This window comes from Lithobates pipiens, unplaced genomic scaffold, assembly GCF_037356315.1.
Source record: "Lithobates pipiens isolate NorthernLeopardFrog02 unplaced genomic scaffold, aLitPip1_a1.2 Scaffold_28, whole genome shotgun sequence".
NCBI classification, from domain to species: domain Eukaryota; kingdom Metazoa; phylum Chordata; class Amphibia; order Anura; family Ranidae; genus Lithobates; species Lithobates pipiens.
In genome coordinates, this window is record NW_027507789.1 from 80090205 (window position 1) to 80108910 (window position 18706).

The 18706-nt window shown below is 45.0% G+C and overlaps 1 protein-coding gene and 1 pseudogene across 1 annotated transcript; one reads left to right on the top strand and one right to left on the bottom strand.

Annotated features, from left to right (window-relative positions):
* Positions 1 to 6677: 6677 nt before the first annotated feature.
* LOC143935507 (uncharacterized) lies at positions 6678 to 15847 on the bottom strand. The gene is made up of 4 exons (XM_077459429.1): positions 15397 to 15847; positions 15257 to 15304; positions 12283 to 12396; positions 6678 to 6781 (listed from the first exon to the last, which is right to left on the bottom strand). The coding sequence occupies exons 1-3, from the start codon at positions 15696 to 15698 to the stop codon at positions 12363 to 12365; spliced, it is 384 nt and encodes a 127-aa protein (XP_077315555.1). The 5' UTR covers positions 15699 to 15847; the 3' UTR covers positions 6678 to 6781; positions 12283 to 12362.
* Positions 11887 to 12004, top strand: LOC143936327 (5S ribosomal RNA; annotated as a pseudogene).
* Positions 15848 to 18706: the final 2859 nt, after the last annotated feature.

The window sequence follows — 18706 nt, forward strand, 5'->3', positions numbered from 1 at the left end:
CGAGCGTGTGCAATTTTGAAGAGTGACATGTTAGGTATCTATTTACTCAGCGTAACTTCATCGTTCACATTATGCAAAAATGGGGCTAACTTTACTGTGTTTTTTTTTTTTTAAGCACGAAACTGTTTTTTTTTCCCAAAAAAAAGCATTTGAAAAATTGTTGCGCAAATACCGTGTGAGATAAAATGTTGCAACGACCACCATTGTATTCTCCAGGGTGTTTGCTAAAAAAACATATATAATGTTTTGGGATTCTATGTAATTTTCTAGCAAATAAATGATGATTTTTACATGTAGAAGAGAAATGTCAGAATTGTCCTGGGTGCTCAAGAACGCCTGATGGCGCTCCCTGCATGTTGGGCCTCTGTATGTGGCCACACTGTGTAAAAATCTCACACATGTGGTATCGCCGTACTCGGGAGTAATAACAGAATGTGTTTTGGGGTGTTTTAAATCCACGTTTAGCAATGAGATCGGCCGGTAACTGCCGCACTCCGCCGGGTCCTTCCCTTCCTTTGGAATAACCGAAATATGTGCCCTAAGCATATCCGGAGGGGGTGCGGCAGTCCGGCCAAGCGCATTGAAAACCTTTACCATATGTGGGCCTAATATTGAAAAGAAGTTCCTATAATATTGTATTGTATATCCGTCCGGACCTGGTGTCTTCCCTTTTTTGACTGATTTTATTGCTACACTTAGTTCTTCAACAGTTATTGGGATTTCTAAGCTGTTACGGACCGGAGAGGGCAATCTATGAAGACCTGCTGAGGCTAAATAGTCCTCCACTTTGGCCATGGGGAAGGAAGGGGATGTCAGATTATAGAGGGCCGCATAGTATTCTTTGAACCTCTGCGCTATATCTTTGGGCATTGTAATTAGCTGTCCATTTCTTCCCTTTATATTGGGTACATAGATTGTCCTCCCCTTCTCCTTAAGCTTCCCCGCTAACACTCTACCACACTTATCTCCTAGTTCATACCCTGTTCTCTTCCCTGCCTGTATCACCGCTTTCGCCTTATAGCGGTGAAGGTCTGTCATCTGCCTCCTCAAATGTGCCAAATCTTTCCCTAGGAGTGGTGTCTGTACTTTCTTATGTTGCGTTTCAAGTTTTTGAATTTCTTCCGATATTTTTATTATCTGCGCTTCTCGTGCTTTTTTCATTTGGGAGCCATGTTTAATCAAAATCCCCCGCATGACCACCTTCTGTGCCTCCCATATCATGCCCGGGTCGCTCCCCGGGGTGTCGTTGGTCTGAAAGTATGCCATCATTTCCTTTATAATATCCTCCTGTATATCTGCTTTCTGTAGCAGACTTTCATTCAAACGCCAACTACGTCCCGAGGAGCGAGCCGGGCTAGACAGGGAGATCTGCAATGTAACCGGTGCATGGTCTGACCAGGTTATATTTCCTATCGTCACCTCTATTACCGACGTGAGTAGATAGTGTGGCACAAGAAATAGATCAATACGGGAGTATTGTTGATGCGGGTTGGAAAAAAAAGTATAATCCTTTTCTCCTGCGTGGAAAATCCGCCATACATCTACCAACTGCATCTCCTGCATCTCCCGTTTGACCCTCTTCCTAACACCGTCTGGGGTTGAGGATGAGCCCATAGAGGTATCCATTCCGGGGTCCAAGGAGACATTAAAGTCTCCTCCCAGAATCAACTTTCCTTCTACAAATTCTGCTAGTTTTCTCAAAATTTTATTTAAGAAAGCATCTTGTTGTATGTTTGGTGCATATATCGTAGCCAAAGTTACTTTTACTCCATCAATATGGCCTTTAAGAAATAGGAAGCGTCCATTCCCATCCACTTGTTTGTCCAAAAGGGACCAAGATATCCGATTAGATATGAGAATGGACACCCCCTTAGATTTTGCTTCTTGATTGTGTGCGTGATAAACACAGGGAAAAAATCTGTTCTGAAGTAAGGGGAGTCCACCCGTCCTAAAATGCGTTTCCTGTACAAATGCTACATCTGTACGATGACGTTTCAAATCATTTAATAACATCCTTCCTTTTTCAGGGACATTAAGTCCCTTAACATTCATAGAGGTCACCCTTATCCCCTCCATCCTGGGGGAGGGGAGGAGAGAGAGGGAGAGAAGAAAAAAAAAAAAAAAAAAAACCCCACAGAAAAACAAAAACACAAAAAAAAAAAAAAAAAAAAAAAAAAAAAAGGGGAAACCCAAATACCCCTAAGGCCTCTTTCACACTGATGTCCCGTTCAGGCCCGCCTGTCAGTTTTTCAGGCGGACCTGAACGGGTGCTCCATAGAGGTCTATGGAGCGTCGGATGTCAGCGGTGACATCCGACCCGCTCCGATCCGAAAAAGTGTAACGGAGGAAAAAGCTATTTTTCCATCCGTCTGCGGATCGGATCGGATGACGACGGGCACTGCGGTCCGTCGTCATCCGATCTCCCATAGGGGAGAGCGGCGCTGTGACAGGTCCGTCCCTGCGCAGTGTGCAGAGACGGAGCTGTCATCTCCCTGCTCAGCGGGGATCGGCGGAGTGATCCCCGCTTAGCAAACGGACATCCACGGGGCGGATCAGAACTGATCCGCCCCGTGTGAAAGGACCCTAAGAGAGACACCCCCCTCTGAGCCTCCGACCGTCTGGCTCAGGTGGGTGTAAACCTAATTTGGGGTTCGGCCTGGATTTGGCACAGAACCGAGAGCTCTGTTCCCAGTCCCCTCCACCCAGTCCTATAGCCCCCATCTAGGGCTACCTTTCCATGTTACCTCGCCTTTTTACCTATACCTACATGCCTTCCTTCCTTCCCCTCCTCCCATTGCATCTTCCATCCCACCATCCCCCAAGGGGTAGTGATAATCTTCTCCCACATTCCTCATTCTTACCCTTTCCCCTTTCTAACTCTCTCTTGCTTCCTCCTAATTACCGTTACCGTGTGTTCCATCTTAGATTCCCTAAAGTTCCCATCTTGTTTAAGCTGTCGGTATGAACAGATCTGGTACGTTCTCCCCTCTTATTTATTATTTATATCTTCCCTCCAGATTTTCCTGTTTTTCCCGTTTATTCCATATATTTCAAAACTTTATCAGAATATTCCCCCCTAATATTCCATATACACATACCAAGTTGTATAGTGCCACCTAAATTATGCAAAAAAAAAAAAAAATACAGTGCTAGTTTCCTTATTTCATAACATAATTACAATCTAATAATATAATTACAATAGAAACAATAATATCACTCCTCTTATATTTTCCATTGCACTCTGTAATTTTTTCTTTCCCCGTGTATATAAACCAACCTATCCATTCCTATAAACACACATCTGTGTGTGCGCACTCATTGACATAAAAAAAAAAAAAAAAAAAAAAAAACCCACCACCCCTCTTTACCCATTGCCTTCTCCCCCCCCCCACCTCCTAAACCCCCCCCCCCCCAAAAAAAAACATGTGTTTTTAAATAGGGGTGCCATTTCTATTAGACACCATCGAATTGTACAGTGATACCACAGTAATATAATATTAATTTTCACGGCAAACAAACACAAAAAAAAAAAAAAAAAAAAAAAAACATTCCTCAAATGTGTCCCTGTTATATCTTCCCCAAATACCCTATATACTCCCCCTTCCAGTGTAACCACCTCCCACCTCTCCCTCTTATAAAACTCTCTGTGCGCCTACTACCTCCATTTTCCTGCCTCAAATGAACCAAACCCCCCATACCAAAAAAAAAAATAAAAAAATAAATAAAAAAAAACACACAACACACCAAAAAACCAAACCCCCCCCCCCCCCAAAAAAAGGGAATACAATGCTAGTTTCCTTATTTCATAACATAATTACAATCTAATAATATATTTACAATAGAAACAATAATACCACTCCTCTTATATTTTCCATTACACTCTGGAATTTTTTCTTTCCCCGTGTATATAAACCAACCTATCCATTCCTATAAACACACATCTGTGTGTGCGTACCCACTGACATCAATAATAAAAAAAAAAAAAAAAAAACGGGTTCCTTCCTTCATCTCGGGTATATAAAGGGGTGATATCTGAGTTCAGGGAGAGCCCGGGTGAACACCCCGAGTGCCCCCCCGGGGGGGGGACAAAGGAGAGAAAAAATCCCCCCCTTAACCCCCCCCCCCCGAGACACCCGCTCCACCCAGCCCTCCCCAAGGGGAAAAAAAACCGGGGAAAGGGGAAGTCAAAAAAAAAAAAAAAGGGTGGGGTCCGGAGGGAGCAACCCCTTTTAGCTAAAAAAAAGGGGACCATAATAGAGAGGCATCCCGTCCGAATCCCATATCTTCCCTTCTATTTAAAGTGAGATTGTCCTTTCTCTTGTCAGTCCATCTTTTTCTGGAATACATGGTCTTCCTTCTCTACTAGCGACCTTATTTCTTAAAGTGTTTACTATTGGCTGCAGCCAGTTCTATATCCCAAACGTCTCCACTTCAAGGAAGGCAAATAATTCCGGGAGTTCCGACGGGTATCGCAAGGTAAATGTCTTTGAATTTTTTTTTATAATTAACGCGATGGGGTAACCCCACCTATAGGACCCCCCCATCATCTTGATTTTATCCAAAAGTGGGCGCAACATTGCCCTGCGCTGCAGGGTGGCCCGTGAGAGATCAGGCAGTATTTTCACCAAGGCCCCGTCCTGTTCTAAATCTCCACTTTCCCAAGCCTTACGGCTTATTAACTCCTTCTGTGCAAAACGGAAAAAACGACATATCACATCCCTTGGTCTATTTGTGTTTGTCACCGGGGGACCTGGGGCTCTATGCACTCTTTCAAATTCCACAGGTTGGGAGAGGGGACCAGCTAATTTTTCACATATTGAAGAAATTGTAGCCTGCAGCATATCCCGTCCTATAGCCTCCGGGACCCCCCTAAACCGTAAGTTCTGACGTCTACTACGGTCTTCTAACTCTTCCAGCCGTAATTGCATAGCAGAGACCTGGGAGGATTGTACATTCTGTACCTGTTCTAGATGGTAAACTCGGATTTCCAGGGAGGACCATGCGGTCTCCCCACTCACCAGTCTCTCTGTCAGCTGCTGAACTTCTGCCTGTACTGCCTTGAGCTCTCTGCGGTGCATCTCCTCCAAACGGGCCACCATCGCCTCCATGTCCGTTCGAGTTGGTAATGCCAGCAGGTCTGCCCGGGTAGGGAGAGCTTGTAGTAATGTTCTCAGGTCCAGCTCTCCCACTCTCCCTCCTTTCTGTCCCTCGTGCTCAGCATGTTGTTCCTCCATGTCACACTCTGCTGATACAGTGGAGGAAGACCACACCGGCTCTCTCACTTCCTGGTGTGTCACGTGCACCACTCGTCCCTCAGCGTTCTCTGTATCAGGCTCTGCTTGTCTCCGTGAGGCTCGTGTACGGGGGAAAAACAATTCAATCTCAGGCTGTGCTGTCTGTCTCCTCTGCCTCTCTCTTCTATTCATCCCTGTGCAGGTTACTGCATGTAGGCTACAGCCTCATGGCTTAGCACTCCAGGTAATCAATCACCGTCTAATGACCAGGTGGAGGGTCAGGGCTCCCAGAGCGTGTGTCTCACTCCTCCACCATCTCCAAGCTCCACCCTCGAGCTTCCGCTTTCTGCTGTGAAGTTGGACTTTTTGTTAGAACTAACGAGTCCTATGGGGGCACATCTTGGAAGGTCCAAAAATGGGTAAAACGGACTGTAGAAACCACCCACGGATCTTCGCAGCGACTGCTTGATACCTCCGCAAACCTCTTCAACCTGGCTGCAGTGGCCTTTTGTCAAATGGACTTTGTCCCCTCCTGATTATTGGAGAGGCTTCTCTATTTGCCTTTAGAAACGTGGCCTGAGTACTCCTCCAATTCTTTTTGGGGTCTCTGCCTTGTCTAAAGTTGGAGAAATTCCTATTCCTGGAAGCTTGGAATTTTGTTGATACCACGTGTGAATGCCTCACCCTTCTATCCTGGGGAAGTAGCCCCAACTTCCCTCCTGTCACTAATCCATAAAAGACATGGATGAGCGAGTTTGGGATGGAGGAGCTTTACTGGGCTGGACTGATTCTTGACCTCAACCCAATAGAACACCTTTGGGATGAATTAGAGCAGAGAATCCCGAGCCAAGCCTACTCGTCCACATCAGTGCCTGACTTCACAAATGCTCTCCCTGGAAGAATGGTCAAACATTCCCAAAGACACACACCTACACCTTGTGGTCAGCCTGTCCAGAAGAATTGAAGCTGTTGTAGCTGCAAAAGGGTGGGCCAACTCAATAGTGAATCCTCATTGACCACCAAGGGGAGACGTGCTGCCCATCATTGAGCATCAAGGGGAGACGTGCTGCCCATCATTGACCACCAAGGGGAGACCTGCTGCCTATCATTGACCACCAAGGGGAGACGTGCTGCCCATCATTGACCACCAAGGGGAGACATGCTGCCCATCATTGACCACCAAGGGGAGACATGCTGCCCATCATTGACCACCAAGGGGAGACATGCTGCCCATTGACCACCAAGGGGAGACATGCTGCCCATTGACCACCAATGGGATGAACGTGCCCTGGAGTTAAAGGCTAAATGCATCTTTAAAGAAAAATAAATGTATAAAATGAAAAAAAAATGTGTACCCTTCACTTACTTTAGATCGAACAGCAGCCCAGCCATACTGGATCATTCCAGTCAAAAGGAAGAAAGAAATGACCACAGATCCAGAACTTCCGATTGCCTTTTATATTGTTTCACAAAGATAACACCAAAGACACCAAACTATGGTCATGTGGACGCATTTCACACATACATCTTGTGCTCATTCCAGTCATCTGCAACGAGATATTGGTAACATTAAAAAACACAAGGAGGATGATATGGGGCTTTGGGCCCCAATTATTGCATTAACAACCTTTAAAACACACTGCACTCAATTGTAATATTGACAAGCTAGGCATTTTAAAACAATAAAATGCTTTCCTGGCTTCTAAAAAAATAAAGCATTCAGCAGTAAAAATATACATCATTTTCACATTAAACAATATGGTTCTAATGCTAACTAATAACCGTACTAAAGCCTAACAAAAAAATAAAAATAAATCAATTATGTGCATTGTGTCTGAATACTCCTCTGTTGGGACCACAAAGAGCTGGAAACCAACGGGAAATCAATCGCAATGCATTCTATGCTGCGCCAGGCTGGGCATGAATCAGCAGCAAAGGGCAAATTAATGGCATTGTATACAAACAATGCTACCATGGGCTTGGGAGGGGGTCCTGTCGAAAGCCTAGCTGCAACAAATGGGCAGCAAGAAATCTATGTGCATTGCATCTGAACACTGCTCTGTTGGGACCACAGAGAGCCTGAAAAGGGAAATCAGGCGCAATACATTCTATGCTGCGCCAGACTGGGTATGAATCAGCAGCAAAGGGCGAATTAATGGCATTGTATAAAACCAATGCTACAGTGGGCTTGATTGTGCAACACATCATTTGCATTTCATATAACTGGCTCCCCTAGAGCAGCCAATCACTATCTGCATTGCTTATGAATGCTGCTTTGTTGGGACCACAAAAAGCATGTGCGCAAGGTGAAATCATTTGCAATGCATTCTACACTGCTCCAAGTTGGGCATATAAATGAGTAGTGGAGGGGAAATAATGGCATTGTAAACAATCAATGCTTCAGTGGGCTTGATTGCACAACACATCATTTGAATTTCATATAAACCAAAGGCCGGCTCTAGTAGAGCAGCCATTTACTATTTACATTGCCTATGAAATCTGCTCTGTTGGGACCACAGAGCATATGCACAAGGGGAAATCACTGGCAATGCATTCTACACTGCTCCAAGGTGGGCATACTAATGAGCAGCAAATGGGTAGTTAACAGCATTATATACAAACAATGCTACAGTGGGCTTGGGAGGGGGTCCTGTCTAAATCCCGCTCTAGCAAATGGGCAGCAAGTGATATCTATGTGCATTGAACCTGAACCCTACTCTGTTTTTGCTTGCTACTGGCTACACTATACATGGACATTAATGAATAGTTTTCATTGAAAACTTTCATATGGTTTAAATTATGGACGTTTAAACCTATTTGTGTGGGAATGGCATGTGTCATACCTTTTCCCCTATGGGGAGAAGACATCTTGACCCAGTCCCTAAAGTCTGAACCAAGAATAGGGCACATTGACTTTGGCCTGGCCAAAGTTTGTTGGCTGTAGTATGGTGCCCTCATACTCTAACCAAGAAAAGCTAAGAACCATTCCAAGATCAAAACACCGAATTCCCAGGAAGAAAGGATGAATAGTTAGAATAGGATCTGCCATTCACTTCATAGGCCATAACCAAACATTTGGACTGCCCTGCCATGTTGCCCTAGAAGCAGTTGGAAGAGAGACTGAATCAGATCTAACCCGGCCTTCTCAGAGGAATGAGCACTCTTCCGCAAGTCCAGCACGAACTGAGATTGACCCAGTCCCTCAGCCTTCTACTTCAGAACAACCTAGCAACCAGACTAGAGGCTTAATTATAGCTTACAATTGAAATGTAAGATGGTCTTCCAACAGCCGCCCTTTACTTCCAGAGAGCGGGGGCTCTCTGTAGACTTTCCCAAGAGGGATCAGACTGAAATCCCTGCTCTCTTTCTTATTCCTAACTCCATCCAGCAATATTTTTGGGTCCACAAAATTCAGTGGGTAAACCCAAGCAATGAGTTCTGATTAAAGCTCATAACTCAGGCAGTTAATTGAGCTATATACTTTTTCATTCCTAACGCAGTCAAGCAATATTTTTGGGTCCACAAAATTCAGTGATGAACCCAAGCAATGAGTTATGATTAAAGCTCATAACTCTGAGGCCGCGTACACACGCGGGGACTGTTCGCCCAACTTTGTCCGTCAAACAGTTTCGGCAAACAGTCCGCTCAAACTTAGCATGGACGGACATACACGACGGACGAACAGTTTGCTGAAACCGTGCGCGATGACGTGAACGGCACGTACGACGGGACGAAAAATACGACGTCCTATACACTGCATTATAACTTTCGGCGTGAAAATCCTTTCTGAGGATGCGCGCAACTTTGTTTGACGAACAAGCCTACACACGAGCGGACTGTTCGCTGAAACAAGGTTTCAGCGGACAGTTTTTCGGAAATTCCGAAAAACCTTGTCCGTCAAACTGTCCGCTGAAACTGTCCGCTGAAAGCCCACACACGAGCGGACTGTCCGCCCAAACACTGTTCAGCGGACAAAGTTGGGCGAACAGTCCGCCCGTGTGTACGCGGCCTGACACTGCTTCTATAGCATGTTAGACAATTTATTTTATCATCCTTAACCACTTAAGGACCGCCGCATGGCAATGTACGTCGGTGCAATGGCACCGACAGGCACAAGGGCAGCACAGTGGTGTAGTGGTTAGCACTCTCACCTAGGAATAAGAAGGGTCACTGGTTCAAATCCCAACCACAACACTACCTGCTTGGAGTTTGCATGTTCTCCCTGTGTCTGCGTGGGTTTTCTCCAGGAACTCCGGTTTCCTCCCACAATCCAAAGACATGCAGGTAGGTTAATTGGCCTCTGTCCAAAATTGGCCCTAGTATATGCATGGGGACCTTGGATTGTGGGCTCCTTGAGGGTAGGGACCAATGTGAGTGTGCAATGTACAGGAATAGGGACAATTGTAGACACTCACTCAGGTTGAACTGGATGGACTGGTGTCTTTTTTCAACCTAACTAACTATGAAACTATGAAAGCACGTACATGTACGTGCTTGCCTTCCAGTGGGTGGGGGGTCCGATCGGACCCCCCTCCCGCTGGATGCGGCGGTCCGTTTCGCTTCAGGAGCGATCCGGGATGAGGGGATGGCCGTTGGTTTCTGGCCATCCCCTCTCGATCGCTCCTGGAGAATGAGAAGCTTCCCCCGCTGTGTATAGTAAACACAGGCAGGGAGGAAGTGATGTCATTCTCCTCGGGGCGGTCTTATTGACCGGACTACGAGGAGAACAGTGAAAGTAAGTGTGCACCAACACTACACTGACATGTAGGTACACAACCCCCCCCCCCCCCGATCGCCCCCCGCCTCCCCCCCCCCTCCCAGTCACAGTGTCACTGATTGCAGTGATCATTTATTTATTGATCACTGCATTTAGTGTCAGTTGTGACAGTAAATACTGTCAGGGCAGTTAATGTTAGGTCCAGGGTAGCCCCCTACCCCCCCAATAAAGGTTTAACCCCCTGATTGCCCCTAGAGTTAACCCTTTCACCCCCTTTTGCCAGTGTCACTAAGCGATCGTTTTTCTGATCGCTCCATTAGTGTCACTGGTGCGGCTAAGTAGCTAGTTATTTTTTTTAGGTTACAAAAGAAATTAGAAATCTGCGCTTAGTAAAATAAAATAAAATAAAATGATATAAAAACAGCAGCTGAACACTATAACCCGGATACTGGGCACACAAAAGCAGAAAAAAGTAAAAGTGCTTCGCTTGGCCTCTTAAATATAAATGTGACTTAATAGGGAAAATGTGTGTGTATGGAAAATGTGAAAAACCTAAATAATGTGAAAAATCATTAGTGAAAAATACTTTGAAAACCCAAATTTCCAATGAAGTCAAAAGAAATTAATCTGTAACTCAAATGTCCATTAAAGTGAAAAACCAAATAATCATAAAAAATAATGTGACACAATATAAAGTCCCATGTGAAATATAAGACAAACAATGATGATTGATCTTGTATGTTCAAAACAACAATAATAATGCTTGACCACGTGGACCCTTCACCTCTGTAAACCAATAATGAATGGAGGCTTACCAGATCTCCAGTGACCCCCTGTTAAGGGAGGTCAGTCTGCGCAGATACGATCACATAGACGTTTCGATAAGGAAGCCGAAAGCCGACCCAATCGTTTCGGTGCAAGAAGCCGGGAAACGACCCAATCCTTTGGATATCACGTAGTCTCCAAATACGCTCGGATCCTCTCTTAGGCCTCAAAACGTCATATCACTGGTGCTGCTCCTGGATAATGCTAATGCACCTGGGGTGATTAGGGTGTGCCCAGGCACGCTGCGTGCCTGGGCACACCCTAATCACCCCAGGTGCATTCATTATTGGTTTACAGAGGTGAAGGGTCCACGTGGTCAAGCATTATTATTGTTGTTTTGAACATACAAGATCAATCATCATTTTTTGTCTTATATTTCACATGGGACTTTATATTGTGTCACATTATTTTTTATGATTATTTGGTTTTTCACTTTAATGGACATTTGAGTTACAGATTCATTTCTTTTGACTTCATTGGACATTTGGGTTTTCAAAGTATTTTTCACTAATGATTTTTCACATTATTTAGGTTTTTCACATTTTCCATACACACACATTTTTCCTATTAAGTCACATTAATACACATTTATATTTAAGAGGCCAAGCACTGCACTTTTATTTTTTTTAGGTTCACCGCCAGGTTTTTATAGAGCTAGGTACCCCGATATACTGCCCAATAATGGTTTACGCTGCACTTAGGTCTAGGGACATTCAGGGTGACATGGTTAGCACCTGGATGGGAAACCGCCAGGGAATACCAGGTGCCGTATTCTTTTTTTTAATATGTTGTTGGCGTCGATGACCTGTTTTATTTTTCTGCTTGTTTGCCGAGGTGACCATCTTGGCATTTGTCAAGAGGGTTGAGAGTGGCCAGAAAGATCGCCTACGACCAAATCAGCCTGAATTTGCCAGATCTCATTTGATTTTGGATGCTAAGCAGGGTCGGGCCTGTTTAGTACCTGGGTGGGATTCCGCCTGGGAATTCCAGGTGCCGTAGACTTTTTCTTAATATGTTGTTGGCGTCGACGACCTGTTTTATTTTGCTGGTTGTTTGCCAAGGTGAATATGTTGGCGTTTGTCAAGAGGGTTGAGAGTGGCCAGAAAGATCGCTTACTGTACATCACCCTGAATGCGCCCGATCTCATCTGATCTCGGATGCTAAGCAGGGTCGAACCTGGTTAGTACCTGGATAGTACACCGCATGGGAATACCAGGAGCTGTAGGCTTTTTTTTAATATGTTGTTGATGTCGACAACCTCTTTTATTTTTCTGCTTTTTTGCCGAGGTGACCATCTTGGTGTTTTTCAAGAGGGTTGAGAGTGGCCAAAAAGATCGCCTACGGCCACATCACCCTGAATGCGCCTGATCTCGTCTGATCTCGGATACTAACCAGGGTCGGGCCTGGTTAGAGCCTGGATGGAAGACACCCTGGGAATACATTCTGAAATGGTACATTTAGAATATTTATTTTATCATCATCCATGATTTTTATGTAGGTACCCACCATCTGCTAATGCTGCAGAAGCAGAAAAGGGATTCCGTCTTGCTTGGAGTGTGCCTGGCTTCCCATCTTGCTTTGAGAGATCATAGCTTCCCATCTTGCTTGAAGATTTCATGGCTTATCAAACAGTCATGAAAAAGAGAAAATTTACAATGGCATTATGCTTACTTATCCAGAGATAATGAAATCTGAGGTTTGGGTTAAAAATACAAAATCGAAACCATGGCACGATATACATTTTTTTTACTGTTAACCTAAAATGCTTACTTCATGGTTAAACCTGGCTTAACCCATTCATGACTAAGCCTATTTTTGGCATTTGGTGTTTACAAGTTAAAATCCATATTTTTTGCTAGAAAATTACTTGGAACCCCCAAACATTATATATATATATTTTTTTTAACAGAGACTCTAGAGAATAAAACGGCGATTGTTGCAATATTTTATGTCACACGGTATTTGCTCAGCGGTGTTTTAAATGCAACTTTTTGGGAAAAGGGACACTTTCATGAATAAAAAAAAAAAAAACAGTAAAATTATCCCATTTTTTTTTTTTGCATAATGTGAAAGATAATGTTACGCCGAGTAAATAGATACCAAACATGCCACACTTTATAATTGCATGCACTTGTGGATTGACGACAAAGTACGGTACCTAAAAACCTCAATAGGCGACACTTTAAAAAAATTTTTATGGTTACCAGGTTAGAGTTTCAGAGGAGGTCTAGTGCTAGAATTAGTGCATCAGCGCTGAAAGCTGAAAATTGGTCTGGGCAGGAGGGGGGTTTAAGTGCCCAGTAAGCAAGTGGTTAAAGTGGTGCTCCGGCCAAAATTACACTTTTTAAATAAAAATACCCCTATAATACACAAGCTTAATGTATTCAGTAAAGTTGGTCTGTAAACTAAGGTCTGTTTTGTTAGGTTATTACAGCATTTTGAAAGTTTATAAACTAGCAGCAGACTGTGACCATCTGAAGTGTGGGCATCTGAAGCCAGACTGTATTTCTTCCTGGATTTCAGCCTTGCAGATCTCGCACATGCTCAATGCTGCACAAGCAGTGTAATAAGTTTCAGGTCAGGTTTCCATGGCAACGGCAGTGTTAGAGGAAGTTGCCACCCATATCTATGCAAACCCCTCCTCCCTCCAGGAACCAGTAAATATACTGCATGTACAAGGAATATTATTCAAGAAACACACACACACACGATATCTACACTCAGCTGATACTTTTTTCTGTACAGCTTTTCATTTAAAAAGAAAAAAATAATAATTAAAAAAATAATAATCTCAGCAATACAATTCATTTATGCATCTAGACGTATTGAAGACGACTTTATGAAGTTCAAACTGTGCATATTAATTTTGAAAAATTGTGCTTGTGTTTTGGTGTTAGGCCCCTTTCACACGGGATGGATCAGTAATGATCCGCCCCGTGATGATCCGCTTGCTCAGCGGGGATCGCTCTGTTGTCCCCGCTGAGCCGGAGGATAACAGGGCGGTCCCAGCACACTGTGCATGGACCGCCCTGTCAGCTCTCCGCTCTGCTCTATGGGGGATCGTCTGTCCGTGTTCATCCGATCCGCTCTGCAGACGGATTGAAAAATAGGATTTTCCTCCGTCTGCAGAATCCGACAATTGCGGAGGCGGACGATATCGGGTGTTTGCGGATGTTCATCCGCCGACACCCGCTATCCCATAGGAATGCATGTATGTCCGTACTTCATCCGCAAACGGATGGATGAAATACGCACATAATGTCCGCATGTGTGAATGGGGCCTTAGATGGGATGGTGGGAGTATTTAAAAAAACTGCTTATTTACAACTATTTGCACAAACAACTTTCTCTATGTTACATAGATAATCGGGTTAAAAATAAGAAAATATTCCCCCAGCACATCGCATCGCCCCCCTCCCCGTAAAAACGCATCACAACGCCCCCAGCACATCGAATCGCATCTCCCCCAACACTTCTCATCGCATTGCCCAAAGCACATTGCATCACCCCCGACACATCAAATCACATCAGAACATCGAATCGCATCGCCCTCAACAGATCGCATCAAATCGCATCACCCAAGCACATCGCATTAAATCGCCCCAGCACATTGAATCGCATCTCTCCCAGAACATCAAATCGCAACACCCAAGCACATCGCATCGCATCTCCCCCAGAACATCGAATCGCATCACCCCCAGCACATTGCATCACCCCCAACACTTCGAATTGCATCAGCACATCGAATCGTATCGCCCCAACACATCTCATCGCCCCAGAAAATCGAATTGCATCTCCCCCATCACATTGCATCTGCCCCAGCACATTGCATCACCCCCAGCGCATCGAAATGCCCAAAGCACATTGCATCACCTACAACACATCGAATCGCATCAGCACATCGAATTGCTTCCCCCCACCTTATCGCATCAAAATGCATCACCCAAGCACATCGCATCGCCTCAGCACATCAAATCGCATCTCCCCAGAACATCGAATCACATCTCCCCCAGCACATCGAATTGCCCAAAGCACATTGCATCACGCCAACACATCAAATCGCATCAGAAAATCGAATCGCGCCGCCCTCAACACATCGCATCGAATCACATCACCCAAGCACATTGCATTGAATGGCCCCAGCACATCGAATCGCATCTCCCCCAGAACATCGAATCACATCACCCCAGCACATTGCATCACCCCCAACACTTCGAATTGCATCATCACATCGAATCGCATCGCCCCAACAAATCGAATCGCATCTCCCCCAGCACATTGCATCTCCCAGCACATCTAATCGCCCCAGCACATCAAATCGCCCAAAGCACATTGCATCACCCCCAAAACATCGAATCACATCAGCACATCAAATCGCATTGCCCCACCACATCGCATCGAAACACATCACCCAAGCACATCGCATCGCTGGTAGAAGGGAATTAATTAATTTACAGTTAAATGTTGTTAGAGTACTTACCTTTGATTGGTCCAGAGGCTTAGTAACGGTTGCCACAAACAGGAGACCCTATAAAAGAGAAAAAAGTGTGTCAGTTGCCGCAGTATAACGGACAAAGAAGATCAGAACACATCCCTGCTGTTTCGTTATGGAGTCCTTACTGCGACAGGTGATCGAACAGGCTGGTGCCGTGGATGGAGAGCGATGGCTTCATTCCTGTCTGTCGGCTTATCCGGTGGCTGGTTCTGGTAGTGTTCCGTCTGTGGATGTCCCTCTGGTGGAGCAGTTTGATTTCCTCAGTGCATTCTCTCGGGTACCCCAGGATCTTCCGGTTTCGGCGGCTTCCTCTTCCTCCCGGTCGGTCCCTCCTCTTGACACGGTGACGCAAGAACCTTTCGGAGATGTCCGCAGCTGTTCGGCCTATTCTCCGATCTCCGAGGACGGCGCAGGTGCAGTGGACCATCGGGCTGCCCGGAAAAAAACGAGAAGGAGACCGCGAAGATTTGAATCGGTGGATTCACCCCTGCAAAACAAAAAAGGTACTGGGTCTGCTTGTTTGAAGAAAAAGAAAAAATCGAATCATTTGAATGTTACTGGGCATACTGTCACTGCTAGGGACAATGTCTATAGTGCTTTACATGTATCTGATGCGGTGGCTGCTACAGTTGATAATGCTTCACTGGTGCTTGATAACATTGCCATGGTGAATGCAGGGGCGGATCCAGGGGGGGGCAACGGGTCAATTGCCCCCCCCCAAGAATACTGGCAGGCTGGTTTCCGCGGGTCCAATCGCGGCCGGTTCCGCGGGTACCCGTACGGCCGGTTCCGCGGGTCCAATCGCGGTCGGTTCCGCGGGTACCCGCGCTGAGTGGACGGTGAGGGGGGGGCAGCTGGGCGGCTTAGGAGGGCTGCTGGCCAATCAGGAAGCCAGCAGGCAGGGGAGCAAGGAGATGACATCATCTCTCACTGCCCTGCATCCCTCCAGTTCCGCCCTCACTGTGTAGGAAGCTGTGTGCAGCAGAGAGATTGCAGAAAAGTGACACAGTAGGTGACAATCCGCAATGTGTGGCAGGCTACGTGGCAATCCGCAATGTGTGGCAGACTACGTGGCAAGTGGCAATCCGCAATCTGTGGCAGGTGACGTGGCAAGTGACAATCCGCAATGTGTGGCAGGCAACGTGGCAAGTGACAATCCGCAATGTGTGGCAGGTGACGTGGCAAGTGGCAATCCGCAATGTGTAGCAGGCAATGTGGCAAGTGACAATCCGCAATGTGTGGCAGGCTACGTGGCAAGTGGCAATCCGCAATGTGTGGCAGGCAACGTGGCAAGTGACAATCCGCAATGTGTGGCAGGTGACGTGGCAAGTGGCAATCCGCAATGTGTGGCAGGCTACGTGGCAATCCGCATCTGGTGGCAGGCGAGGTGGCAAGTGACAATCCGCAATGTGTGGCAGGCAACGTGGCAAGTGACAATCCGCAATGTGTGGCAGGTGACGTGGCAAGTAACAATCCGCATTTGGTGACAAGTGACGTGGCAAGTGACAATCCACATTTGGTGGCAGGCGACATGGCAAGTGACATCCTCAGGGCTCCCACTGATTCTGCATTATGGTGAGTTGAACCATTTAATTTTATATTACAATGTATTAATAGAAATAATGCACTTCAATCATCCTGACACCATAACAACCATGGTGCCGTAATGATTGAAGCACAAATACCAGCCATTTCCCATATAAATTGCCCCCAAAAAAACATATTTTATAGCAGTGCCCCTCCCGAGATTAGACTCTGGATCCGCCCCTGGGTGAATGACAGAGTTCCTGTAATGGCTGCAGATTGCTCCATTTCTGAAGGATTTCAGCAGGCAGCTGTTCCTACTGCTCAAGAAGTTTCACGTTTAAATGGAGGTGAGTCGATTGATGCCTCTATTCTGCAAAACTTTATGATTAATGTCACAACTTTTATCGAATTTATTGCCTAAAACTGCTTCTTCTCGCTCTGCTGATGACGCTGCTCTTATGTCAGTTTCAAAAGATAGTGTTCATACTGCTTCAAATTCTTCTGTTTTACTTAATGTTGATTTGACTTCCTCTGGTTTATCATTAGTTCCCTCTTGTGCTACTGTTTCTAATGTTCTTGAACCTTACATTAAAGAAGTACTTACGTGTGAATTGTCTCCATTAGGTTTTCACTTACACAGCTGGGAGAACTTTTTTCCACTTGCCAAAATTCCCCCCGTAGCTTTCCTTCTCCTGTCTTTAATTGTTCTATTCATTCTCTCTACAATTCCTGAACTCTGTGGATGGTAGGGGAGATGAAATTTCCAGTCTATTTTTAGTACTTTTACAAGATCTTGGCAGATTTTAGCTGTGAAAGCTGGGCCATTGTCTGAATTTATTTGCAATGGACACCCCCATCAAGTCTGTATTTAACATTTCAAAGGGTATTCCCTTTCCACACCAGTAACATTATCATGGGTCATATGTGTAGTTACAAAAATCAATCCCTTAACAACACCATTAGTGAACTTACTACATACAGGAACACAACCTCTGGGATACTTGTGAGTAAACTTGTTAGTGCTGCATTTGAGGCTGGAACTGAGCCCCAACGTAGTTCTCTAAGAAGTTTTTCATTGGGAAACAATACATATGTATGCTGTGCTAAAATTTGTTACCCATGGATCCCCGCAGGAGTGAAAGGATGGTGTTATTTAGCACAGTTGGTACCAGTCATGTCAGCCCTAGGCCAGAATCAGGAACATCACATACAAGTGACTTCAAGTCCAGTACATAGGTTAACTTATAAATACAAGAGAGAAACCCCACCTATGTTTTCTACTTCAGATAAGTCATGGATATGGTTTCCATCCTGGACAGGATGGGGCATAACCATGATGGACAAATTAAATAACTACACTAGTTTAATAAATGATGTTATGGAAAAAAACTCCCAAGATATAGGACTACTCAATGTCGAGCTCAAAGCAATTAGAAGACAACTAGAGTTACACGAATTGGCTATTGAAAGCATGAGTGCAGCTCTGACAGGTTTATGCGAAATGACCCAAGATTATGAATGTTGTACATGGTTTCACAATACCAGCCTGGAAATCCCAGACTACTATGATGTTATTAGTCAACACCGAACACAGGTAAATGAATTAATGAAACAAGCAAGGGACATAGGTAATTATGGATGGAACCCCTTTTCTAGTTTGGGTTTAGGTGGAATGTTTTCATGGTTAAAGGACATAGTGATTATGATTATCATAGTACTATTGTTAGGATTGATAGGCTACCTGATTTTCAAGCTTATTCTACTTTGTATTAGCAAATGTACTACACCAGACCAACCTTCTCACGCATATACACAATATCTGCAGCTTTATGTAAATGAATATAACAAACGTAGCAAGAACCGTAGATTTCAGGAGGCTGCGGATCTGTAGAAGTCATTCCATGACTT

Excerpts from the sequence above, each read along its gene's own strand:
- LOC143935507 (XM_077459429.1), bottom strand. The coding sequence starts at position 15,698 with ATGGTCCACTGCACCTGCGCCGTCCTCGGAGATCGGAGAATAGGCCGA. Across the intron at positions 15,305-15,396 it reads CTGTTCGATCACCTGTCGCA|GGTCTCCTGTTTGTGGCAAC; the intron begins GTAAGGACTCCA and ends TCTCTTTTATAG. Across the intron at positions 12,397-15,256 it reads AGCCTCTGGACCAATCAAAG|CCATGAAATCTTCAAGCAAG; the intron begins GTAAGTACTCTA and ends CTGTTTGATAAG.